At 46.2% G+C, this 27,375-nt stretch overlaps 1 protein-coding gene across 4 annotated transcripts in view; it reads left to right on the forward strand.

The window, feature by feature from the left end:
* Positions 1–27,375, forward strand: part of AXIN1 (axin 1) — an 88,610-nt gene that overhangs the window by 48,070 nt on the left and 13,165 nt on the right. For all 4 annotated transcript variants that reach the window (XM_042798538.1, XM_042798540.1, XM_042798541.1 and 1 more), the window contains 3 exons: positions 7,388–7,528; positions 14,407–14,503; positions 22,428–22,565. In XM_042798538.1, the coding sequence (XP_042654472.1) occupies positions 7,388–7,528; positions 14,407–14,503; positions 22,428–22,565 (376 nt within the window). The remainder of the gene's footprint in view (positions 1–7,387; positions 7,529–14,406; positions 14,504–22,427; positions 22,566–27,375) is intronic.

Raw genomic sequence — 27,375 nt, forward strand, 5'->3', positions numbered from 1 at the left:
TTCAAAATGGATAAGGATTTGTATTAATCATGTCATCACTTTTAAAAAAAACCCCACCAAAGTATGCTATGGTATAAATTCAGGCTAACATGTTGAATTGAATCTAAGCAGATACCTGTTATTGTTAGATATGGAACAAAATGTTCTCTGACATTCACTTTATTTCGGGAAGATGATCCAAGCGTCCTGCTAGTTGTGCAGACATCGTGTTGCCTATATTTTCTCTTGTTTTAATTAATTTCTCGTGCCTTGAGCTATTAAATAAATTAGGGGTCTGGTCTTATTCTAGGAAAGACGTGCATTGTTTTTGGGAAGGACTTGACTTTATTGTGTGTCAAAATTGGATTTTTACAGTTTTTATTTCACATCTGTAACTAGTGGACAAAATACATTATTACATTGGGGCAATGAATGAGGACAGCCTTGCCTCTGTTGGGAAGGAGGAGCTGGGAGAGCTGATTTGTAGATGCACGGTCAGATGAAATCTTGAGGGACTTGTTCTGCAGTTTCCTTAGAACAGTGGTTGCATCCTGTTGTCTGAAAGCCTTTCCTAAGAAGCTTAGGCTGGTGATAGGGCAATACAGCCGCAATATTTAGCCTATCTAGTCTTCATTTGCCTCCTAAAGCAAACAGTTTATTTCCTGTATTTCAGCTTCCTTCCTAGATTCTGACAAATTCTAAACCACTTTTCTCACTCACCTTGATGTATCCTATGACCTAAATTATTGGTTTTAATTAATGCATCTTCCATACCTTAGTCCTGCTTGAGAAGTAGTATGTCCTTAGTAAATGCAAAAGAGTGAGAAGTTGGAAAGTCAAACTGGTAGACCTTGGATTTCGCTTTTGTAACTGTACTTTAATACTTCACAGTAATTACTGAAGCTCCCCATAAAATAATCTCCACGTATTCCTAAAATGGAATTGAATGCCTTAGAATAAAAGAGAAGAGCAGCCCTTATCTGTACTTTCAGTTACGTTTTTATTTATTTCCCTTCTTCCTCCAGCGTGGGAGGATGAGTAAGCACAGAAGATACAGATTTGCAAAGGCAAGGAGTGCTAAAGAGCGTCTTTTTTTTCATCAGCTTTTAAAAGCCAGACTGTAATCATAAATTCCCTGATAGCTGGAGCATGCAGAAGTCGTCTTTAAGCCTACAAGTGACAGGCTGCTGTTGCTTTTCAAACTCCAGATTTCATTTTTTTGTAAGACACAACTTTGATCTGGTTCCTTTGTAATGCTCTGCAGAGCGCCGGGGCTGCTGCGCTCGCCGGCTGCAGGGCTGGAAGTGAACTTTCTTGGCAAGAGCCATCTGGAGACCTCAAAGAACAGATTAACTTGTCCAGAATTGATGTGATCTTTGAAGAAGCTGCCCTTGCCTAGAACACATGTGATTAGCTTGACATTGGCAGTGATAAAGTTGAGATGCACAGCAGTGTCTGAGTACCCGGAGTAATTGCGAAGAGTTTTAAGTGGAGCAACCCTGAGGATCTGCAATCAAATTATCAGCTAAGTCCCCAATTTTTACCTCTTGAGCAGACTGTGTGTCTTCAGTGAAGGTTAAATCCAGTCAGGAGTAAAGGTTTTGAGCTTTGCATCTTCATAGACATTTTGTTCTTTGCTCCAAAACATACCCGTGATGATGTATTGAGGAGCGATGCGAATGCTTTGGCATGTTTCTAGTAGTTTTATACCCAGTACAGTGCAACTTTTGTGATGATGGTACCATGGATTGGAAACGGAGACTTTTCTGTTTAGATGGTAGATTAATGTAATCTTGTAAATCAGGCTTCTTGGTGCATGCTGTTCTAATCCCTTGGTTAAAGGTGACCCTGCCGCTCGGACACCCTTGTCAGCACATGCTATTTAAATACGCTGAAGGGATTTGCTTCAGCTCGTACATCATAAGCTAACATGTGCACCTTTTAATTTGATTGACTGCTTGTGATAATGAAATGTGGTATTGTGTGAAGGATGTGACAGTCACCCACTTGTTGGTAGATGTAAGTATGGGAAGTAAGAGAGCTCTGATTGTGTCAGGCCAACCAGAGACTCAGTGAGCTGTCATTTTGGAAGCTTTTTTTTTTCCTTTGATGGAAATACATAACTTTTTACATGGAAAAATTACTTTTTTTCACACTGAATAAATGGGAGATGTCAAAATGTTGAGCTGGAAGGATATCTCTAGCATTAGACTGCATCCTCCCAGTCACAAAGGCAAAATGACCAGAGACACCAAATAAGTGTAGTGCTTACTGATGGTTTCCTTCTGGAAACGTAGTTCTGGAAATAGTCATCTTCAGAAATGCAGGACTGCAAAAGTTTGAACTAAGTTGTCAGAAGTTGGTGTGAATAAGCACGGTGGGAGCACAGCAACTCAGTAACGGGGTCTCGTCGAGTCGCAGCCCTGCTCTGTGGTCTCTGGGCACCATCCCTCAGCTTGAACACCACCTACCAAAAGAGGAAAGGAGAAATCGTGTCCTGCTGCGAGGTTCCTTGCTGCTGTGCAAGAGGGAGGGTATCGCAGCTGCTCAGCCTGCCATCAGCTGTGGTGAGAGGTCCTGAGTTTCTGCAGAGCCTGGTTTGGGGTGTCTTTTCCTAGGACTTGCCAACGCCCCCACATCTCCTGCAGCTCAGAGCTTTCCAAGCCAACTGATGAAGTTTGCGTGATTATCAGCTGCTGGATGGTTCAAGCTGTCTAGAAAATGGGATTTCTCCTATATTAAAAAGCTCGCCCAAACTGTGGTGACCAAAGGTTCAGAGTATGTCATGGGAAGAAATCTTCTGGAAGTGCTGTCTAGGGGGAATGTAAGCAAAATGCGTTGGGGTTTTGTGGTTGTCAGCTTCATGAATCTTTATGTCTTGGTTTTACCAATCTAGTGTTTCAAACAGCTGCTTCCTTGATAGTGCAGGGGTTTGGAGGTGCCACCAAGGAGTTTGGAGAGGCACTTATCTCAGGGTCAGGCAGGTGGGGAACCCTTGCAAGAGGAGGACTGCCAGCCTGCCTGGATTCTATCACAACTTCAATTTTTTGAGTAAAAATTTTCTTCCAGAAAATGTCAATGTTGTAAAAATTCAGTGCTAGAGCTGGAGAAGGTGGCAGCAATTAAAACTGATGAATCTGATCGGCTTCCCTGTTAGACTGGGAGCTGCTCCAGCCACACTGGAACTGCTAACAGACTTGGGAAGACCATGTCTCTTGGACCTGTCAACAGTGTTGTGCAACTTACTCCCTCCAGTGAAAATATAAGCTCTACAGAAATTAGTTGCCTAGAGGCCTTTCATCTCCAAGGAAGTTTACTATTTGCCTTAGGTTTTGGTTTGTGGGGGTTTTTTTCCATGCTTGATGAAGGACATCAATGAAGGAGGTACATTAACTGCTGAGAACTGAAGGGAGTGCCATGTGGATTTGGCTTTGCAGGCAGAATCTGTGAGATCTTCCTCCCGCTGTGGATGCTGAAGGTGATGCAATTCTTCCCCAGAGCATTCCAGTCCTATGTTTTTTGCACAGAGCAAAGAGTAGCATGTTTGGCAAAAATTGGGGACTTTTCATCTTAGATTTAAAATTGAAATAGCCATCAGGTGAAGTTGTGTGAAGGAGACCGGGGCTCCCAGGCTGGAAGGAAAAGGATGCCCTTAGGGACTCGTGATGCTGTGGGAACTTCAGCTAGGGCAAGAGGACTGAAGAAGACCTCGCCTTTCTTTTCACTTACACTGAAGCTCTGAGATCTGATGGTGCTAATGTTCCAAGTGCTGTGTGCTGATCTTGGTTGGAGGAGTGGGAGATTTGGGGATGGGATGCAGCCAAAACAACATGCAAAATAACAGGTAGAAGGAAGCCCTAAGGAGATTGATGCTTACTGGTTTTCTACAGCAGTTTAGGCCCTTGTCAGCATTACCAGAATTTACAGTGATCAGTGGAGGGCTTTATGCAAAGAAAAGGCAGCTGGTCAGGTTGACTTACTTGGGTCGCTGTGATCTCTATTATAATTGTTCCCTATGTGATTATTTTGAGGGTTGAGCAACTGAGAGCTGCAGAGGAGACGTGCAGCTTTATTTCTGAGATGTGTGAAATGTTCTGTGTTCGTTTCAAAAAAGTTCTTTGCTCTTTCTGTCTAAAAAAATAAAATATAATTCCAGAAGTCTGCAGGAATTTTTGTGAAGTTTAACTTTAAATGCTCACCTTTCTTTTTATCACCCTTATCAGCTTATAGAGCTCGGTATGTGAGGTTTTTAGCTGACATTTCAAATCGTTCTGAGTGTGCCTGTATCCCCTTTAAAGCAGCCTCCCCTCCCAGATCAGAAGTGACCAGGTTTTTTTGTTAGACTCCATGTTCCTTTAATGTTTTCCTCCTAATAGATGTTGAAAGCGTTCTTCAGAGGCACAGCACAAAACATTCAAATAGTGATATGAGCCAGCTGAAGAGAGTTGTCAGGGAGAGGGAACATTAGGAGAAGGATTGAATACAGATGGATTCCTCAAAAGTAATGTAACCTGTTATGATTGCTTTGAAATCCTATACCCTTTCCATCTACTTACGCTTACCGAAAGTTTACATTTGCATTGATGTATTAGAGGCAGAGCTAAAATGGAAGTAATCCCTGTTGTATACATGCTTAAGTGTGTAATTTTAGCTAAACACAACAGTTGTGGCCAAACTCTTGCCTGCATCCTCAGTGGGAAACCCACAGCCACAGAGTGCTGCAGGAGAGCACGTCCATCCTGACTCCTCCCGAGGGGCCAGGGACCACCCGGCACCCATCTGCTCACTCTTGGCTCCTTCAGCCATCTCAGATCCATACCCAGCGAACTCTTCAGATGCTCTCTGCTGCTCTGTCTTTGTATCAGCAGATACAAAGGAGAAATTGATTGATCTGTGCATTTTATTCTATATATCATAGTTCTTTCTTAATATACAGTTAGAATAATCCATGCCTCTTCCAGAGAGTCCTGGCAGAAGGTCCACTAGAAGTTGGTGCTAAATTTTAATTGGGTTATCCAAAAAGCATCCTTCTCTTTGCCCGCAGGGAAGGCCTGAGCTATCCATCATTCCTGCCTCAATTTGAGAGGTTGTATTAGCCTCCATCACACAACTGTCATATCGTATTTGACAGGAGGGTTACACTGCACAGCGCTCCTTTAATGTTCAGAACTGACCATTATGCAAGGGGAGAATTGGTGAAGAGGAGCTGGTAAGGTTTTCCCTTATTATACCTTGCTTTTTAGGGGGAACTTGTTCAAATTATTTCCAGCCTTAAATATTTGCCCTAGAAAGCTGTTCTGAAATCTGATGGAATGTAGGAATAAGATTGCTCCAGTGTACATTTAGAGTGGCAGACAGAAAGTTTGTGTGCTGGAAGATGTCCGTGGTGACTCGCCAGCCCAAGGTGCCCATAAATGTTCATACTCAACTGACTCTGTATTGCACCCAAGTGTGGATGAACCTCAAAGGCTTCCTTTTCTTCGAACAATGATGAAAAACCTCAGCTGACTCAGTTTTGAATGCTCTTTGCACTACCCTGCAACTACTGAGCTTTGTCATCCAAGGAGAAATAGCTTGGAGTTTTTGTTGGTTAGTGGCAAGCAAAATACTGGTTTTCTCTTAGTGAGAATTGGAGGGTAATTTGTTTCTAACTGACCCCATAATGGGCCTAAAACAGCATGATTTTTCTTAGTGACCAGTGAACATCCATGACTCCTTGTATTACAAGTAAAATTGGTTCTGTGTCTAGGAGCAGGACAGGGTGAATAGGAGCGATATGAGCAGCACGTTAGCCGACGGCTATAGCCCTGTTGAATTCAGGTTTTAAAATACTTTGGTAATTCTTCCATCCTTGTACACTGAGTACTGTATTATACATAAATCGTTCTGAAAACCTCCACCTCGAACGGGTTTTCTGCTAGTCCTAGTTCATGTAGTGGCTGTCCCACATTTATACTCTGTACAAATATGCAGAAACTGCCAACTTCTCCTTTTGCTGGTGTCTTCCCTGCCTCCGGTCCTTCCAGCTGCACAGTTCTCATGAGTTTCCCTGTCTTATCTAAATGTAAACTCATCAGGGCAGGGACTGTTTTCTGTTGTCTGTAGGACTTTGACCACTGCAGTACAGCCAGAAAAGCTTTTCACAGCAGAAGTGGGAAGCACAAATTGTGTGATGTGGCCTCCTTGGAGGTGTTTGCTCAAGGTCCATTTCAAACCACATCAACTAGGTGCCAGTTACTGAGTTACTAAATAAAAGATCATGCTGATGAGCTTCGTGATCTGAATTAAAACAGGACTCTAGTTTTCAGAGCTGGTAACAGATATTGGAAAACCCAGGAATTCATCAACTTCAAGATATCTTACAAATGCTGCTCTTCATGCAGAGGGGTAGGCAGGGAAAGTGGAGGATTAAATGCTGCTGTGTTGCTGTGATGGTTTCAGCTTGTTCTTCCTTCTGGCAAATTGCAAAATGACTTGCAGTGACAAGATGCCTGTGTGGCCTGACTGTCCTGCGGTGTAAGAGAGCTGGAGGCACGTTGGCAGCAGTAGCTTTCCCATGCCAGTGGCAGAGTCAGTGTGAAGGAGCTCTTGCCTGCTTGTTTCACAGGCTGCTTCACCATTAATGCAGGTCTCCTCCTGAGCAAGGAACTCGCTTCCCAAGTTAGCTCATGCAGGCAATCTCTCTTTTCGTCATTTTGTTGAAGAGGAGGAGGCTGTCCTGCTTGCACGTGTACTTGAATAACCTGTCTGTAGGACAAGGCATGTGATTGTGTACAAAGTAGCCTGTGTAGATCCATGAACAGATTTGCCATTGGAAAAGCCGGTGTGATAAGGTCCTTCCTGGTGGAATTTGCAAGTGTTTGATGTACCCAACTGTGACATTTGAGGTCAGCTTTAGGTACTGCATTGTAAACAACAGACATTTCTTGCTTTACCTCCCTCCCTTGACAAACATGTTGGAGTAAAGAGGGATGTAAAAGCAAGCATGGAATGGCTGAGCTGTGCTACCCATCCCTCGCTGGAAGAGTAGAAGCCTGTTTTGACTAAGAAAAATGTAGTCTTATTACCTAGGTATTGCTTTCAGGTGTCCTGACTTGCTCATAGAATGACAATGCTGTGCAGTTAGCCCATGAACACCATAAATCCTGATGGGAACTGGCCTTCCTCCATATAGTCTTGTTCCGTCCCTTCTTCATCTCTAACAGTATCGTCTTCATTACTCCATGAATTCCCTTTTGCCTCCAGTTATGAGTCAAATTGCTCATGGTTCTATCAGTGCAATTTAGTATGAACACAGCTTATTCTGTAGCCTGTCACCAGTGTTGGGGCTCCAGGCAGAGTCCTTCTGCCTAGTGATGCAGAGTATGGTCAAAATTGTGTCCTAATTTGACTCTCATTTTTTTTGCAGGCATGGGTCGTGGAGAGAGCCTGTTAACCCTTACTATGTCAACACGGGCTACGCTTTGGCACCAGCAACCAGTGCCAATGACAGCGAGCAGCAGAGCATGTCCAGTGATGCTGATACGATGTCGCTGACAGACAGCAGCGTGTAAGTAACTCCAGTCTGGTGTGACAATAAGTGGGCAATAGCGTGGGGTTTTTTTAGTGGTGGTGCTGCTGTTATGTTGGTCTGGAGGAGGCTTTGCCACAGCTGGTGTTGGCAGGAATATCTGACTAGACCAAGGTCATGATCATTCTCGCTTTCTTTTCAAGCAGCTTTATTTTGTCACTGTGCAGACTACTCAGCCTTGCTGGTCTTAGAAACATTTGCAACATAAAATTCTTTGGGTGAACTAAAAGAAATGGTGCTCATTGCAGTTCCTGCACTGTTTCTTGCCAGATGCAAGAAGCATTGGAAATGTTGGATGGCTTTGTAGTAAGTGATTTGAGATACAGTATCTTCTGAATGTCAGACAGAGCCTTCTGCTTACCTGGTTACTTCTCTTGGGGTATTTGCTGCCAAACTGTGAGCAGTCTGCGGTTGCTCTTCAGTAGGACTGGTGACTGACCAGTTCTAGTTTATGTATGGTGGACATTGCACTTTAACACAGCCTGTACCAATAAGCCCCTGCTAAATCTTTTCTGCTTTTTTATAGCTCTGACACTCGTGACAGCACCCTGTATCTCACTCATGAGATACCTTCCTTAAAGGTGGTTTGCAAAGGGAGAGAAAAGGCATTATGAGGTTTTGTTGTGACTGCATCTCTGTGATGGAAGAAAAAGGATTTGGGGGGGGAAATATTCAATGTTTTTAGCAGTGCAAATGCAAAGTGTCTTTCTGTAGAGCAGAAACCCTTTGATTCTTCAAGCAAAAGATGACAGGTTTACAGAATTAGGAGAGGGTTTTATTAACAGCAGTGCTGTAAACAAAGTCCTCCAAGAGGCTCGTTTAGTGTCACTGTGGATGTCGGGAGCTGTCAGACCTTGTTGGAGAAACTTTCCAGCCTGTGTCATGGATGTTTTGCTAATGGGTGCTGCAACAGTTCCCCACCTGCCCTCAGTACAGTGAGCTGGTGAATGTACGAGATGGTAAGGGGGCTTCTGTGACTGATGTGGTGGCTCTATGTGTGTGGGTAGTGTGCTTGTCTCTGGCTCCGCGGAGGCTTGGAGCCATTTAGGATCAGCTATTGAGCCTGCTCTGCTCGCTGGCACCAGCTCCTTACGCCTTATCCATGTCACGTTGCAAAATGGAGGAGGCAGACCTTGGCCAAAGGGGCATGGGAGGCAGAGGATGCCCCTGGGACAGAAAACTGTGCAGGACTGCTAATTAAAGGCTCCATTTGATACAGATCCAGCTGCTTTGCTACTTCCTTCTGTGATTCTTTATATTCATCAGTTTATATGGAGGAGTACTCTGAAGCTAGCAGGGGTCATGTAACTTCTTGTTATCAGGAGAGACAGATGTAAGAACTCTTCAAAATTAATTAGCTTTTAGCACTTCCTTTTCCACTGGTCCAGTGGGCTCATGGGGTTGCACTGATAGATATACCTGTGATAAGTTGTGATCATTTATGCCAGAGTTCTTCACCCTCCTAATTTTTATTTTGGTAGGCATAATTTATATCTTACACAGGCAGAATAATTTCTGTTTGACCATCTTATGCATCCTTTTTTCTTTGCTCCTTTTTCCTTTAGGCATTTTATCCCTCCTATGCCCGCCATAGGCTGCTTCTAGGACTTCAATTACTACTGATATGTGTGCTGCCTTCTGCTAATAACTAACCCGCTCTCAGTGGTTCATTTTAACTAGGTCTCAGAAATCATAAGGGTAAACGGGTGATCTTCCCTTCTGTGCACCTAAAACTGGATGTATGCAGATTGATCCCCAAATTGGGATTCTGGACATACAGCTTTGACCTTTGGCTTACAAAGATTGTTTTCAGCACTTGCTCTTCATTACATGCTTTAAAACTCCAGTACCAGGTTTTGTTCAGTTTTTACATGGCATTGCTGAACCTATCTGCTTCCTGAGTTTCAAAGGAATTTTTGCAGAATTGCTCAAGGCAGCAAAAATGAAGAACAACCAGACGCAAGTCAAAGAAGGGACTCCTGCTGCTTGACAAGACTTGCATGTCTCAGTGCTTTGAATTTAGGCCTCCTCTGAGGAAGATGGCAATAAAAGCCTCGTTTGCTGATGAGTGAGGTTCTTTCCTATGTGTGCTGTTTACATGCAGTAGTCAAGCTCAATAATGAAGAAATCTGGCTTCTGCTCCAAAGCAGCACGTGAACGGGTTGTGATCCCAAGGTGGAAACCCTTGTGACCCTCCCATCAGAGGAGAATGTGTCCGGACAATCGGGATGCAAACGTTGGCATACTGAGGAGTGCTGATAAACCAGGAAAGCAGATGGGAGCGCAGAGAGCATGGCTTGATGCAAGGCATGCTCTTCCAGTATTGGCCGACTTAGGTTGTTGCTGAAGGCAGACACACTGAGCAGTTGCTTGTACTCAGATGTATTGCAGTTGTCACCGGCTCCCTTCCAAGCTTTAATATTGTATTGGTCGTGGCAAAGCGGGGTTTGGATGTGGCTGCATGCACAGCCCGGCTATGCAAAGCCACTAGCAAAGACCTGGGCGATGCTCTGGCTGTCTGGCCCCCTGAGCTGGGGCGAAGGGAGGCAGGCACAGGCTTTTCAGGAGCACCCGGCTCACCAAAGTGTTTTTAAAGTCATGTCTGTGGTACCAGCTACAAGCACACTTGCCTAAAAGACAAACTTTCAACAGGATGTCTTTCCAAGCACTGGTAAATATTATTGTAATGGGTTGAATTTATGTAATGAATATGTTATCGGTCCCTGTTGTTCAAGGAGTTTGCTTTTTGAGTGGCTTAAAAACCAGTGCTCTTAAATGCCTGTGCTCCGCTGATTATTTTTCAGTCTTCCTGTGTCATACGAATTCCTCTGCCCTTGTAGGCAAAACAGCTCCGGTCCTCTCTGCTGAAACCTGTTTTCATAATCAGCACAGCAGCTGTGTTGTTTTAGCTGGTTTGTGTGGAGGCAAGGTCTGGAGAGGACACGGCAAAAGGCTTTGGCCAGTGCTGGCCCGGCAAGCGTGCCGTTGGCCGCAGGTGGGGCTGAGTCACTCACCACTGGTGTTGTGTGGTGGGTCGGGATTTTGGGGCTCTGCTTCCCGCCCTGGGCTGCTCAGAGCCTGCCCCAGACTTGGAGCAGCATTTACAGTGCAGTCCTGAACTCCTCTTGCTGTCCCAGGTAATCCCAGCCTGAGGATGGCATCCTTCCCAAGTGGAGGAGTCAGCCTCTGGGTGGGAGAAGTTGTCGCAACAGAGGTGCTCAAGGGAAATTAAGGCAAATTGAGGTAGGAAAGCACCAGGCAGAAACTGAAATGCATTAAATTGCTATGTGATGTTCCAATTCAGATGCAGAAACGCCTTAGGTCATATCTTTCTTCTGTTTATTTCTGCAAGAGCTTACCTGGGTAAACAAGAGGTAATGGCTCCTCTTTAGCCAAGTGTTGTGGTCCCACTAAACAACAATACTCCTTCCTCTGGATCTTATGTGTGTCCTGGCTTATCTTGGTTGGGAGACAGCTTTGCCTTCCCCCAGGCACTTGGGAAGCCCTTGGTGCTGATGGGCTTGGCCAGAGGGATGCTCTTCTTCCCCAATTCCAGTCAAACCTGCCCCAGAGTAAGGATGGCCATTCCCTGGAGCAGAGGGGTTTAGGACAGCAGTTACTCCTTCAAAAAAACCTTTCGAATTAAATATTATTCCTCAGATGACTGGCCTCTGGCCAAAATGACTGTCGATTTTTCCATCATGCTTCTTTATGTGAAAAAGGTCTCCTGGTGACGGTGGTGCTTTGATAAGAGTGATTGGTAGAAAATAATCAGTTTTGCTGTGGATTTGTTTCCTGTGGCCTGTGATCCAGAATGACCTTGAGTTCTGCTATATTTAAACAAGTTTAACAGCTTTTTAATTTAAAAGATCCCAAATGGTGATTTCCAACTTGATAGGCAAAGGCCTGGAGGCTCTCTATGGAGGAGCAAAGACAGCCCTTGTTTGAAGAGTCCAACTGCGGAGCCACAGCAAAACCTCCCTGCTCACCAGAGGCTCTTGCAGGTCGGTTTGGTTCAGAGAGGAAGCCCTCACATTTCCCCAATAGCAAACCAATTGCATTATCATTAAATAAATGATAGAAATACTCCTGCTCCCCCTGTTGCATTTCCGCGCAGAGCTTTCTGGTGCGAAAGAAAAACACGTGATGAAACAAGGAAAAACAGTTTGGAAAAGTTTTATTTTAAAAGTAGATGTGCTCTAAAAAAGTTTTGATTTTTTTTATATATATTTTATATATATATTATTTCTCTATCTATTGAAAATATCTCAAAGCAAGCTACCTGACAAAAGGAAAACAAAAGTACGGTATTGGTTTTCCTTGCTTTCCCCCCATCTATTGAATAAGGTTTTGTTGGGATAAAATTAAAGTGCTTATCTTTGAATTTGCTTCCTCTGGTTGAGTTGGCACAGTACATTGAACGAAGGAATGTTCCAAGTTCAGAGGTGGCATTGGGGAATCTAGTTAAAATGACATCAAAGGCAGCACAGCGGGGCTGAACATGTGTTTGAAGCCGGATAGATTAGAGGCCATTATCAGCCTTTCGCTACTGTGCTGGGAACAAAAGTCGCTCTTTCCGCTGGGACTGCTGCTGGGGAGAATTAAAAAAAAAAAAAGAGAGAAAGAAAGAAAAATTGCACCTTCTAATATAATGCCGCTTTTCCCGCGAACAGCCGTGCAGCTTTAGTGTGCAAGTTGTGTTCTGGCACCCAGGTTTTGTGCGACGGTTAAGCTGAAATGTTGTCTATTGATGCCGACCAGTGATGGCAAAAATAATCCCCCAGATTTTATTTTTCCTTTCTGTTAATAATCGCCGGTTGTTTTGTTGCCATGCAGTCTGGAAAAAGCCACATCGTGATGCAGTGAAACTCTTTAACTGTTGTGACTCTTACATTATTTTTCAAATGGAGGTTCGTCATTAAAGAAAATGAAGCTGCCTAATGAAAGCTATCGTAATCGCCGGTCGGTATAGCAACGCTTGGGGAAATTGCTCTGCTGCTGTAAAGTGTCACTGCCGGCTCAATGGAGGTGATGCTCCCAGACGTGCTCTTCCTCCTCCCGCATTACCTGCAGCCACTAGCCAGAGCTGTAATTAGCCTGGCTAATTTTCTGTTCTCTCATTTGTCTTCCTACTAAAAAGCACTTGTCATTAATCACGGGTTTTATTTTATTTTAATGGTGTTTAATTTTGAATGCCTGGGTTTATTGCATGAAATTGCATTCTTCTGATGTAATTTGGTGGCCATTCTGCCTGCACCCGCATTTCCAGGGAGCCGGCGGGGCAGCAGGCAGCATGGAAATGGGAAAGACAGCTGATGGTGACCGTCCTTGCACAGGCTGCTGCTTGTGACTCGGGAGGTTTGCAGGCAAGACACCACAGTAAATTGTGTTTCCCTTGCCAAATGGCATCTCGACTTTAAAAGTCTGCTGGTTAAACTGTTCGGTTTATGCTCTCGAGAAGCAGCTGTGCTTGGCAGTTGGGGAGGGGGGTAGGTGCTAAGTGCGTTTAGCTTGTGCAAACATCTTGTCATTGTGAGATGCGTTGGGACCGGCTCCTTTGCACTGCTCGGCGTGGTGCGGGCTTGGGAGGAGACAGTGCGTGTGCGTGGAAGTTGTTTGGTACTTCGGACAAACCAAATCCCTCCATTCATTTCCACCCGTTCCTGTGACATTGCACAGCTTTCCCAAGCAGTTATTTTCACTGAATCGGGGAAATGTATAAAATAAAAAAGGAAAGCTCCAAATTGCCAAACTCTAGTCTGGCATTTGTTTTCACCTTCATTGATTTTTCTCAAAATAACCGGGTGTCACCAGGAGATGGGCCCGTGTTCTTCTCTCTTAACTGGGCTCCACTTTACTCATATTCTCCTAATCCCGGGTCTAAGCAGGGTGGTCACAATGGTGAGAACAAAAATGCAGAGTTTTTTTTGAAGTTTCTTTTCCTGAAGTCATACTCGGCCACTGATGCTTTGCCGTTAGGGTTGCTCAGCAAAGCCTGGTGCATCTGACACCCACTGCTGGGACCCACACGCACCCAGGGCCCCGGCTTTGCAGAAGGGCTGCCTGCAGATCAGCTGAGCAGGTGGGCACCGTCCCCCAGCTCATGGCAGAGCCGTGGACCCAGCTCCTGGTCTGTCAGGACCAAGGATCATTGTCACCACTCTGCAGAGACCTCAGTCACCAGTTTTTTCAGCAAGGGCACAGAGCTGGTTCGCTTGGGTGTTGCTGCCCATGGCTTCCCTCCCTGATTTTGTCCAGCCTCCTCTGAGGAGAGGGCTTAGTTCTTCTGCATGGTAACTCTCGTATCGAGCCCGTAATTTCTGACTGAGCTAGAGATCATCTTAAGATCTTTGATAAGCCATTTGAGAAGTTGTCACGCTCTCTTAAAAATACATACCATGTTCCCTGCCCAAGTTCCCCTTGGTGTAGAGGCTCACTGAGCTCCCACTCTTCCTCCTCCCCCTCCTAGCCTGCCCTGTGGTTTACTGTGTACATTACAGGCTCTTTTATAGAAAGCAACCAACTATAAAAGGTACCAGGATGTGGTCCAAGTCCTTGTCCCTGCCCTCTGCCTAGGGCAGCGGTCGCAGGAGCCCTGCCTTGCTCTGCTCCCGGCGGATGCCATGTAAGTCCCCCCAGCACCCGATACCAGAGCGCTGCTGGCGCAGGGACCTGGGCGAGCATCGTTTCCCACACGGGTTCCTCTTGCTCTGCTGCACTTGTCCTGGGCATGCAAAGCCTCTCTCAAATGTAAAGGGGGTTTCCTACCTGCCACTCTGCGGCGGTAAGGCTTAAATGAACATCACGTATCAGAGAAAGGCACTAAAGCAGGGCATGTTGTTGTTTTATTCTGACAGAGATGGGATCCCACCGTACAGACTCCGCAAGCAGCATCGCAGAGAGATGCAAGAAAGTGCCAAAGCAAATGGACGTGTGCCACTACCTCACATTCCTGTAAGTAGCACTATCTCCTTCCCCAGAGGTAAATATGCAAAATATGTGAGATCTGTAGCGTACAGTTGCTCTGCTTGCTCAAGTTCAACCCCCCTTAGTGCTGTATCCATTTGGGGATGTTTTAAGACAGAAATCCACCGTGTTAAGAAAGAGCTTGGTAGCCTTCTGCCAAACTTGTCATCCAGGGCTGCCCAAAACACATAATTTTTCTTAACTGTTCAGTCAGTAGCCGGTTGTTTCTCCCGGATGAGAATGGAAGTGCTGGCTGGCATCTACCTGCAAGCAGGTTACGTGCCCTCGGGTGAGCTGGAGGTGTTTGTGGAAGGTGTAGGAGGCCATTGGGCATGGAGGCTGGTGTCGCTCTCGGCCAAGGTCAGCTGGGGAGAAATGCAACTGTCCCAAGCGGCGTTTCTGCACTGGGCAGCCAAAGGGAGCTGTAATCTGTTCTCAAGGACTCGGCAAAGCCCGCCTGGGGATACAAGGCAGGAGAGCAAAGAAGGTGCAGGCGTAAATATTTAATTTGTCTGATACTGTCTCCCCAGTTGCTCCAGGTAAGCAAACAGCTTTTGGAAGATCAGCATAACTGCTGGGGCTCTGCAGCACCATCTGCAGCTCTGCTTCTTCTTCTTCTTCTTCTTATTATTATTATTATTATTATTGTTGTTGTTGTTGTTGTTGTTATCATCATCATCATCATCATCATCATCATTATTATTTTCTTTTTGTGAGAAGTTACAGGTGACATTTAATATCTAGCAGGGAATAAAGGTGCTTCTTTCCCCTTTGGACAGCTGGACTCCAGCACAAATCAAATAGGGAGAAAAAAAGCCTCCATCTGCTTTTTCCAGAAGTGCCTTCAAACTTGACGCAGCTGTTCTTATTCTGCTTGCTCAAAGCAGCACAATACCAGCAGAAATACACCCTTGTTTTAATCTGATTTTTTTTTTTTAAAAAAAAAAAAAGCACCACTCTTTGTTTTGCCTTTTAAATTAGATTATTTTCCTTAGATTTAAGAGGGTCTCCTGTGCTTTGATCACTGGGTTGACAATAAAAGCCCTGGCTGCGGACGCTCACTAGCCATCCTTGCTCAGTCACCTCTCTTTTCACACAGTTGCTTTCACAGTGTGGTTGCTGTTGAAAAGGCTGGCTGGGTGCCTTTTTATTTCACTTGATGCCGTTTTTACTGTAAGCATGGCTTTGTTAGAGTTGAAGTTTGAAAGCTTGGCCTTTATTTTTTGTTGTTGTTGTTGTTGCTGTTCCCCAACAGTGGAAACTACTGAGTGAATATTCTCTGACTTCAAAGCTTGTCAGTGGCTTTACCTTTTGGATAAAAATAATAGTGGCTTTCTGTTGATCATGTGCACTGGCAATGCCTCGATGAACTGCAGGTTATAAACTCAGAGTATGGAGCATTAAATATGTATAGTGAGCTCTGCTTTAACGAACTTCCATCTGCCAAACATTTCTTTTGTTGAACTGAATAAGTGTCATTCCAGCAGCAGTTCCTTGCAGGCTAATTAGTTTTACTTAGCATTAAATTTTATCGACCTTTTTGGAAACCAGTTAAAAAAGAGGGGGGGGAAAAACAAGGTTTAAATTGGCCACCTGCTGCTTATAAATTTTTATATTATCCTACTTATCTACGCAGTCTTTTAGAATTACATATTCCTCCTAAACTACACACAGATGCTTCACAAGGATTTTTCTGGGAAACATCCACTGTTCCCATTAGGTTCTGTGCTGTAATTTAAAGTCCCAGGGAAAAAGGCATCTTGACGCATATTTATATGAGAGTGGAGGACTGAGAAGTCGAGTTAGTTCTAGTCTTTCTCCAGGGAATAAAAGTTCAAGTTCAGACACTCTGGCACCTCCTGCCAGCCAATTACTGACACAGAATTGGCATCAACTTCAGAGAGGCACTGCTCTGCCCTCGCTTATCAATCAGCCAAGAAAGGAGAAGGTAATTAGACAATATGTTTTGACAACACCAGTGTGAAATGTTATAAAGTTAGTCTTTTAAAATCACCTCTAACTGCATGCTTACTGAATTAAACATCCCCAATTAGCAAGGAGCCATGCAAATGTTTCTTCAAGTGTTGCTTTCCAAAGCCGGCGGTTAGGCTATCTCGCAGCCCATAGCTAAAGCAGCCTCCGTCAGCCGCCTGGACCTGGTGGTTAGCGTGCTTTTAAACGTGTAGCAATGACTAAATTGCAACCTTTGAGTGAAGGTCTTTATGGACTCATATCTAACCAGTGTAGCCAGAGTCCATACTGATAGTGCTTGCAGAATGCATGGCATGTTTTCCTAGTGATAGTAGAGAACCTCCTACTTCCGAAAAGTAATTTCAGAAGTCCTTTAGAGACCTTACCGTAGCCTTGCAAATGAATTATGAGTCTATTATGCAGAATTCTGAAAGAACTTATATTGCTTTTAACAGCAACACTTTTAGTTGCAGCCAGAAGCTATAAACTGCAGTGATTATATGTTCATAGGAGGCTGCCCACTAGTTTCAACAGCCATGCTGCCTCCAAATAACGAAGGCATGTGCTGGTTATGTAGGATGCCCTGCTATGCAGCAGCATGTCCTGGTGCGTGAATGACTGTGTTCTGCATCTTCTGCACTTACAAACTCACCAACGCTCTAAGTTTGGAAAAGCTGTTTTGTGAAATGGCGCTCTGCCCAGGAATGCAGTGGGTGAAGGTCTCTAGCGAGCAACAAGACCTTTGTTTTGTGCCTCTGGCAGGAACCCATCACACAGCGAGTGAGTGTTGCTTTTCATGTGGTTTTCCATCTCTCTCTTGGATTCGAGCAGAGTCTTGGAGCACCAAGGAAGGGAAGAGCAAGCAAGTTCCCAAGGGAGGGGTGAAAGCCCAGAAAGCTCAGAGAATGCAGGGCCATGCTACTTCACTGTATTTACCCTGGCTCCAGTATTCATCCATTCTCAGGAGAGGATGGGAGATGCTCCTTTTTCCCCAGAAAATTCAGAAAAATCCAACCTCGAGCATTAAGACTTGAGATTCCATTGTTTGTTTGTTTAACTGCATAAAGAAGCCATTTTGTGATGTTCTTGCTGTAGCTTGTTCATCAGGTGGGAGCTCTCCTGTCTTGCCCCACAATCAAGGAAGCTGAGAGGTGGCTTCCATAGTGTTCTTGAGTGGAACAGGAGATTGTGTGACCACTCTGCTATGCTGTACCAGCGAGGAGTGTACAGGAGGATCCCTGGTCTCGTGCTGCCTGGATAACTACAGCTAAAGGAGCTTTCTGCACCTGCGAGTCGGGAACCTGCGCAGAATTCCCATCAGCCGTTTTATGCCATTTTCCTCAAACACCTGCAGCAGCAGGACCCCTTGCTAATCCGTGGATGCTGAAATCCAGCTATCCATGAGCTCTGCCACAAGTATTTCTGGTATGGAAACACCACTTACTCTTTAAAAACTTACGGCACAGAGGAATGCATTCATCTGGGAAACGTGGAGGTTCGGAAGTTCTTTTCTCTTGGCTTCTCTAGCCTGTTGTCTTCCTTTCATTTCCAAGACTGACTGGTGATCTAACATCAGCCACTCATTCATCATGGAGGCATCAGATTTCCTGCAGAAGAGGGAGATTTACCAACACAGAATTCTTTGGCCCAGTCAGATCTGTCAGAAATGTTTCAGCCCAACCCATGGATCCTTGGTGCTGGTTAGAGACCTCTACCCAACGATAACATTGGAAAACTTCCTGTTTCATCTGAAAGCAGTTGATGTTTATTCTTGTCAAGGGGAACCTGCAAACCATAGTGAGATTCTCCCATTTCAGCCTTTTCATGTATAGGTCGTAGTAAAGGCACACATTTAGGATGCCAGTGTGTTCTGATGTGCGACTTGGTCCTCAAACCTCAATTTCTCAGGGAAGGTGAAACCCATCAAAAACTCAAGACCTGCATCAGCCTCATGGAGCAAAATCCATACAACTCCCATTCCCATCAGCTCCAAGAAAAGGAGAAAACATGATAGTAGGTACTAAGTGGAACTGATAGAGAGCTTGTGTGTATCTTGCGTGTTCTTAGCAGGCTGCTTCTTCCCAAATGTACCAGAGCTTCAGACACTTCACATGTCAAGGACAGTGTTCTGGTGATAGGTACCCCAAGAAATCCTTCCTCACAGCTGTCACTAGGAAAGATTGCTCCATCCAGAGCAGTTCAGGCAATTTCTTTCTTGCCAACCCATCTGGCATTCAGCCTCCCGTCTGTTGTCCTCTGCAACCTCCCATCTCAGCGTGATTTTGTTTGGGACAGACCCATCTGAAGTAGTGGCATTAAGTAAAAGTAGATAGATAACTAAATACAACATTAGATAAAACAACTGTAGTTAAAACAGTTCTTTAAAATGAAGCACTTCCTTTCTGAATCGTTGACCCAGAATGTCCAGCGATCTCATTCCTGTCCAGACCGGAGGGCTGGATCCTCCAAAGCCAGCCAGCTCTCAGAGTGCTGCACCCTTTACTTGGAACAAAAGCATTTGGAGCCCTTCTGATTTCAGAATAATAAACAGCTTATTTACCGACTCCCTTGGCAGGGCTCTGTACGCCCATGGGAAGCCGGGGGCAGATTCAAAATCCTGAAACCCTGAAGGATCTTCCTGTGGACACAGGCTCAGCCTGGCTGGTTTTTGATGGAGGATGTCTCCCTTCCAAAGTCAGGCCCATCGTTTGATAAAAGGTTCAAACACTTTTTTGTCTTAAGCCTTTTGAACCAGGTCAGTGCAGTCCATGTTTGCTGTCCAGGGAAATAGAGAGCCCTCAGCAGTTATCTGTGTTGTTTCAGTGCAGGGAATTTGCATTCATTATGCAATACTATTAGTTTTGGGGAAGTCTGTGCTGCTCATCCTTTGAGCTAGGAATAGTCAGACCCGTGGCAACATTCAGAGCATCATCCTGCTTGCCAGCTTTCTGTGAGTCGCCATTACGGTGACATTACCGACCAGGACAGTGTAGGGTACATGCAGCTGGTATCTGTGGAATGAAGTTTATTTCAGTTACACTGAACTTCGATGGTCAGGGAGACCCTTGCAGAGGTATCTTCACACGGGGGACTGCATCTTGCACCCTCAAACAGGCTGCTGAGGACCAATGCAAGCTGTTGTGCTGAGTGGAAAACTCCAGGGACAGGGCAGTGGGGTTTGCAGATGCAGTGGTTTATCAGAGAGGGTGGAAAACAAGTTCATCCTAAAGTTTAGGATTTAGATTATTTTTAATTTCTGTAGCTGAGCTTCAGTAACCTCCAGACTTTAAGAGACTGTGGGTAAGCATGCTGAAATATTAGTTGTAAAAGACACAAATAGTCTTATCTCGAGTTCCCTGGATACAGCAGTGACCCTGAACATCTTCAGATTCTCATCAGAGACAGAGCTGTGGTCCTTAAGTATTGCTGGGCCTGGAGGGAACCACCTTATTGTATCAGGACTCAAACACGCAGGTTAGGAAACTTCAGCCTTTGCACCCACTGCTGCTGGGGGCTCAGGAAAGGCTGTGGTTTGGGGTGCTGCACTGCATCAAAGACTATGAAAATAAAGGGAAATTATTTCCTGGTTCTGCTTTTCTGCGGACGCCACTGTGGTAGCTGCAACGGGGAGACCCAAGACTGGTAACTGCTGAGCACCCAGCTGCCTCTTATTAGGCTCATTAAGTTTCTAACGGAGCAGGGCTTGGTGCTGCCGTCGTATAAACAACCGCAGGGAGAGTTGGCATGTCTGAGGTGGCAGGAGGGAGTGAACACATCGCCTGACGGGTTGTGACTTGTCAGGTGAGAGAGAGATTTCCCTCCTTGGGAATCACTGGCGCTGCTCACTAGATGGGATGGTGGTGGTCACGGGTTTGGGGTTTCTGATGAAAGCAGACTCCCTTAGCCAGAAGTGCTCCCCCAGGCTACATGGAAGGAATGGGGAAACATCACTTGGATCCTAGAAGCTTCCCAGGGAGTAACAGAGCAGAGACTAGCTCTGCCACATCTTTCCCCCCGGCGATGGAGCATGCCTGGGGCCTGTTTCTGGACAGCACAAGGTCCAGGTGCTGGGACCAAGCATGGCGCCTTGGCCCTTGTGCCAATATTTCAAGACTAAACACCATTTTTGTTGATTAAAATCTTTCTGTGATATTTCTTTTTAATACAGGCCATTGATTTGCAGGGCTGGAGGTCCTGGTGGCAGCAAAGACTTTGTCATCGCGGGGTGGGCTGATAGCTCCCACGTGTTACGCCCTCTCCAGCAGCTGCATCCCTGGCTGAAGGCGATGGTTTTGGGGGGCTGTTCCCAGCTCAGATGGGTCAGTCCTGCCTGGGACAGCTTCAGATGGAGCTGTGGGTCCCTCTGCTTGTCACGGAAAGCGGGTGCTAGAGCAAGCAGTCCTTTTGCCTGCAAAGCCGCATCGTGTCTGCAGATGTCCCCAGGGACGCAGCAGCCCAGCAGCACGTGGTGTGGAAGAGAAGGCGACGGCAGCGAGCCCTGGAGTTGAGATTTGCTGACAGGGTTGGCCGGGTCTTGCTCTTGGCAAGTGAAACGAGCGGTGCTTTAACTGAGACCTCTGCAACCCAGCTTGGGTGTCATAAAAGATGTCTTCAGCTTCTCAGTACCATCACTAGGATACTTGCTGCCTCTGTTTTTTTCCCCTGCCTTCCACTCAGCAGCTAGCAGAAAGAGAAAAACCAGTATGATTTGCTTACTTTTGTCAGATTTTGAGGAAAAGCATTATTTTAGTCATCCACATTGATCTTTTGGCTGGTCTGGGATAAATTTGGGTGGTATCTCATCCTTCTTTAAAGATTTCAAGCTTAGTGTCTGCTTCTGGTACCGCATTTGTTCTTTTGCTATGAATTATCTCATGTCTTCACATTTAATTTTATCTCTGGTTCTACAGTATATATTTCTCTCATGTTGGTATTGAAATATTTGAATGCAGGTTTTTATACTGTTGAATTTTCCATATATTTTTCCTCCAAATTAAATTTTTATCTCTGCTGTGTCATTTTATTTTTTCTACTATTTTAACAAAATAATACAGAAGGGATAAAAATGAGGGGAAAAATACAGCAGTTGATAGGTTCATACTTCTCTACACAAACTTCTTATCCCAGAACTCAGGAATATTGGGAGAAAGTAACTCAGCATAAGGAACCAAGAATGCCCTTGAACTGCCATAAATATTAATTCGTTCACCCAGAGCAAGCAGAAAAATGGCATCTCTGCACTTGTAAGGTTGCTGTACTGATAAAGCAAGTAGAGGATCATTGCACAGCTCTGAAGAGCCAAGATAAAATCCTGCAGGATCCTCTAGTAAGAGAGGCTGCTTTGTGGGAATCGTGGCCTTTTGTGACTGGGCTGGGTTGTAGCAGAAGATGGAGGGGAGCAAGATGTCTTGGAGGTGACGGGATTTCCACTCCTTTCTGTGGCCGTGGGCTAGATTTGCAGATCGACTGGCCTATGCTGATCCACCAGGGGTAAGCTGAATAAGCGTGTGTAAGAGCCCTCCTTTCTCTCAAAGTGAAAACATCACTATTATAAGCATGATTTTTGAGAGGTTTGTCTGTACATCCTTTTCCCACCCTTTAAGACCAGGATATTCCTGTTGACCATGTGTACATTAGGAGGAAAGCAAGCACATCTATCCCCGAGTTAAGTCTGGTGCCAAAAGAACTCGTTGAATTGTGGCTCCAGAGAATCTTTCCCTTAGGTGGAGCAGTGTGTGGAGCTGGTACCAGATGGGGAGCTCGTGGTGGTGGCTCAGCTTCCAGCCCCCTGGTCCTGGGCTGCACCTCCGCGGCTGCCAGCCTGTCCTCCCTCAGCTCCCCACCGGAATGACTGGCATTTCCAGTTATCAAAGCCTCCAAAATAAATGTGTGATTTTTTTTCATGTATCTTTTCCTAACCCCTGGCGTGTTTTTCATCCAGCGTACATACCGAATGCCAAAGGATATCCATGTTGAACCAGAGAAGTTTGCTGCAGAACTGATCAATCGTTTGGAGGAAGTACAAAAGGAACGTGAAGCAGAGGAGAAATTAGAGGAGCGCCTGAAACGCGTTCGAGCGGTTAGTAACCTCCTTGCCTCCTGTACCAGCCTGGGAGTCTGCCTGCGTAGTGTACACCACAGGGGAGCTTTCAGCTGCTGTGGAAGCGACTGGGGCGACCGTTTCGCTGCTCCAACAGCCGTGGTCATCACTCTCATGGGGGCTTCTGGAGGGTCCCATTGTCCCAGGATCTTCCACAGCGCTGTTCCCCGATCCTTGCAAGGCTCTGTGAGTTCCAGCACTCCCTCCCTGCTGTAAGATGCCAGCTGTGGCACAGCACTGCTCACTTCTGCCACCACTTAGGGGTTGTGAACGCTCTCCATCATCTTCTTTGGCACCCTCGCTCTCCTGATTTTGTGAGCAATCCCTTCCATGCAAGGATGGGGACTATGTGACAGGGGTTCACCTTCCCCTGTGGGGTTTTTTGTGATCCTTATTTCCCCCTCAAAATGGTGACCAGATAGCAGGTGATGTTACACTTAGAGGTGTTTCTGTCTACTATCAGGCCGCTTTTACCACAACCGAAAGGGTTCTGCCCATCAGTGCCTAGCACATCCCTAGAAAATTTTGAACTGGTGAGGTGTAGCATCCAAAACCCCTCTCCTGTGCAGAGAAACACACTGACTCCACATGGGTGGCTGGGGAAGCCCAGCCCATGGCACTGCCTGCCTGGTACCTCTTGGTACCCCCTGGTAGTGCTGGGGCCCTTCAGAGCTTGAGGGTTTGGTAGATGAACCAAGAACAGCATGCAAGGCCTTTAGCTCCACAGCAAGCTCCAGAAGGGAAAGAATGAGGTATTGGTCATCCAGTATTGCCTGTGTGAGACACCCTGTTCAGCAGTATTGACACTGTATCTTTGCTTCCGAGATAGTGCATCTCATGGGTAGCTGTACATCTTGTGCTGGGGATACAGGAGGGTTTTCAGAGGATGCCACAGTGTTACTGAACATCACCAGTGTCAGTATAATTACAGCCCTGGGTGAGGAACTTGTGGGTCTCTGCAGTTAGTAGCTGCCACGGCCCTGAGGCCAAGGCCCCGCGCTTAGTAACCCGCAGCTCTCCCTTAAAGCAGAGGTGCTGGCCCCTGTCGTGGCTAGTTCTGTGTTTTCAGAGAAGCCAAGCCTCTGGGGCTCCAGGGCGGACCCTCCAGCCCCATTAGAGTATTTTTAAATGTTCAACTAGTAGTTCTTAAACCAGTAAAGAGCTTGTAGTATTCAGTTTAAATCACATCTGCATTCCAAATGCAGAGAAGTGAGGGAGGCAGAAGAATCCCTCCAGCTCCAGGTGTTGTCCAGCAAACTCCCTGCACCTCTGCTTCCAGCCAGAAAAAGCCAGTGAGGTGCTATTTTGTGATTAGATTCCTGTCCTTCTGGAATTGCTGTCTGTTACTGTCTTGTGCCTATTGCTTTCTAGACAAAGCCAGTGTAACCAGCAGCATTTTCTGCTACCACAGCTCTAGTAGAGCCCTCTTCCTCCTCCTCCTCCTCTTCCTCCTCCTCCTCCTTCTTCTCCTCCCATGGCTCCATTGCAGCCCCCACCTGTACCAGACTACATTATCCCAGCCCTCTTCATCTTTGAAGAAGCTGCCAGTAGCAATACCATAAAATCAGCAAATACCTATGTGCCAGAGAATATATTCAAGTCTGTTTAAACACATTTTTGTGTGACTTAATCTATTTTTAAGCCCAGGACTCCCACTAATGCTATATATTAAACCTCTTTGCTGTCTCCAGAATGTATTTCATTGACTGGCTGGCATCTGGCATTAGCCATTCAGGAAAAACTCAGAGTAAGCAATTGTAGCTTTTTTAGGTCAGCACTTAAGGTGCAGGAGCTGCTGGTATCAGCGAGAGGAGAGCTTGAATCCTGATAGATCACAGGGCTTTTTTCTGTGACTGAACACCAGGACTACAGGGTAACCTCTTACCGGGTCTGCATGGCTCACTGAACAGTGGCAGAGGGAAAACCACGAGCGTTAGTCACACTAGGCAGTTATCAGCTCAGCAGAGAAACTGGAAATATTTTGCAAAAGCTAGGAAAAAATAATTTTTCTCCCCCATGCTGAGCTGCCTGCAGGTTCCCTTTCAAAGCCACATCAGTAATATCGAGAAGAGGTACCTGATTTAAAGCCAAATGCCTTTTACTGAAAAGACTGTAAGATTTCTGTTTTTCAAAAAAAAACCAAACTCTGAATGCATTAATTATTCGGAGCAATGTGGGAGAGGATTAGGGGATACGTGGATTCCCTTATTACTTTTTGAGCCACTTCAGCCTCATGTCCGTGCATGAAAGCTGCAGTATCATACCATACAGATTGGTATCGTATCATAACGATCACTCTGTCTTTGTCTGAACTGAATGAATTGAAAGTAAGCCAGGAGAAGCAAAACCACCACTGAGATTCTCGCAATTTGAATATAAAACATTGCCTAACTAGATAGGGAAATCATTTGCACGGTGATCAAAAACGCACACGTGGTTAGGCGAGCTGTTTTGCTCTACCGACCAGCAGCAGCCTGATGGGTGGGACTGGGAGAAGGCAGAGGAGGAGGTTTGCAGCAAGGTATCGCTTGCCCGTAGCTCATCAGTGCAGATCTCAGCCTCCTAATGCAAAGGGACGGGCACCCCTGGCCTTGCTGGAAAGCAAAAATAGCTCAGCAGACAGTCAGCAAAGTTGAAGCCTGCGTCTTTCGAACTGCCGCTGCCTTTGGGAGTGGATGGAAGAGGTTTTTGACAATGTTATGTCAACAAAGCACCATCTAGTGGCTATGGCACCCGGGGCCTCCCCGCCCGCCGAGGGACTGCGCACGCTGCCAGGCTTTGCCCAGCTTACCCACCGCAGCCAGACGCCGAAACACGGCTCTGGAGCCCACGCCAGCCCTGTGTCCAGGAAAGCTGAGCCTGTGGGGCAGGCTGCTACCCGGATCCGTGGGTTTTTTTCGGTGTAAAACACAGTAGTTGCTGGCCTCCTGCCTGTGCCTCCTTGGTCGTGTCGTGGTCGTGTCTTCCCTCCCTTCTGCCTGTGCCAGGCGTGGGCAGGGCGTGGGTGCTCGGTGGGCAGAGGGGCTGCAGGTTTGGCAGCAGTTTGGGTGGGCTGGAAGGCTGCTGCGGCACTGCCAGGCGTAGACTGCAGTTTAGACTACTCCGGGCATAGACATCGGAGCGCCTTGCAACGCACCAGTGCATGCGACGGAGCCAAGGCTTGGCTCTGCCATATCCACAGTCCTGCATGACAATCCCAGCTTGGGCTGCCCTGACCTCGTGCCCTCTGTTGTTTTTTTCACTGCAGACTAAGCACGGTGAAAAGATTCGGCAGGATTGGTATCTGCAGCCTTGACTCAAAACTTTGGTGTCTGCTCTGCTCAAGGAGAGAGGGCAGCTTGGGACAGACACCCCAATTCCTTCATTAGCTCCCATTTTCTCACTGTTGGGGCTTTCCTACCCGATGCGAGGCTGAAACCAGTGCTGGGGGGTGGGAGGCCAGCTGCCCCAGGCTTGCCCACACACCACCCACCCCAGCACCGCTCGCTGCTGAGGACCTGCTTGGGGTCCAGATCTCCTGCTCAGTGACACAGATGAGCTGAGCCAAGGCAAACGGAGAGCGAGCCAATGCATCCCTCCCCTTAGCCCACCCTGATCTCAGTCTCAGAGCAAAGCAAAGTACCGGGTCCCAGCTGTTGGCAGACCGGGAGTTCCAGGCAGCCATGGACCACCCTGGGTTGTCAGTCCCATGCCACCCTGCTCCGGTGTGACAGCACAGCACGAGCTCTGGGCTCTGAGCAGAAAGGACGTGCTGCTCTTCATCAGGGATCTGTGCCAGGGTCGGATCTTGCCCTGTGCGTTAGTTGGTGTTTAAAGCTAAGAGTTTTCCAGAAAGTAGGTACCAGCCCTAAAAGCCTCCCAAGTGCTGAGTGCGTCATTGCGTTTTCATAAACTGCTAATAGATGCTTACCCCAGTGGTAGGGATTTAGTCAGCACATGCTTCATCTTTTCTTGTCCCTGAGCTAGGTGCCCAGGGACGGCAGTTGGCAGGCTGCAGCGTTGTGGCTGTAGATGAAAGGTGCCTCTGAAGTTCTTCAAAGCGATTTGTTATAAAGCGGTGTGTTCCCTCCAGACGTGGGCATCGTGTCACACCCCCAGGCTTGCAGCGCCCACGCCTTTGGCACTTTCAAAGCCTGGCATTGTCCCCTGTTCAGGTTTGAACCCCCAGGTGTGACACTGGGAGGAAGTCTGTTATTTGCTTTCTTGCTCTGTGGTTGGCAGCTGAGACTTTGAAGCTGGTTAGCAAGTGATGGATGATGACATCTGACAGGCAAAGCTGATGGGAGGCAGTGTTTTCTAGCAGATGCATTTATCTGGCAGGGCAGAGATACCCCACGCTACAACTGATTTCTTCACTGTGCCAAAGGAGGAAAACAGAGCGGGACTAAAGGACTCACTGGAATCCCGCTTATGTAATTAAAAAAAATAGGAATCCTGATTTCCAATAAAGAATTTTCATAAATATACGAGTTTATGTTGGAGCGTAAAATAGTTTGTCAGCATCAAAATTGTGGCTGTCAGCATGGAGGATTTTTATTCTTCCTGGCAAGGACTTAAGAGTCACTAATAGCATGCCCTAGACCGTTGTGAGCTACATGAACAGTTAGTTCCAGCCCCTTTTTTCATCTGCGTGAAGTGTTTCACTCCAGTCTTAGCATGCCTGGGAGAAATCAGTGTGTGATTTTCAAAACTATTGATGCTGCTGTTGACCTTAGGATCACAGAATCATAGACTGGTTTGGGTTGGAAGGGATCTCAAAGCCCAGCCCCGTCCAACCTGGCCTTGAACC

The sequence above is a fragment of the Tyto alba genome, unplaced genomic scaffold (assembly GCF_018691265.1).
Source record: "Tyto alba isolate M040663 unplaced genomic scaffold, T.alba_DEE_v4.0 Super-Scaffold_28, whole genome shotgun sequence".
In the NCBI taxonomy this organism is placed as follows: Eukaryota; Metazoa; Chordata; class Aves; order Strigiformes; family Tytonidae; genus Tyto; species Tyto alba.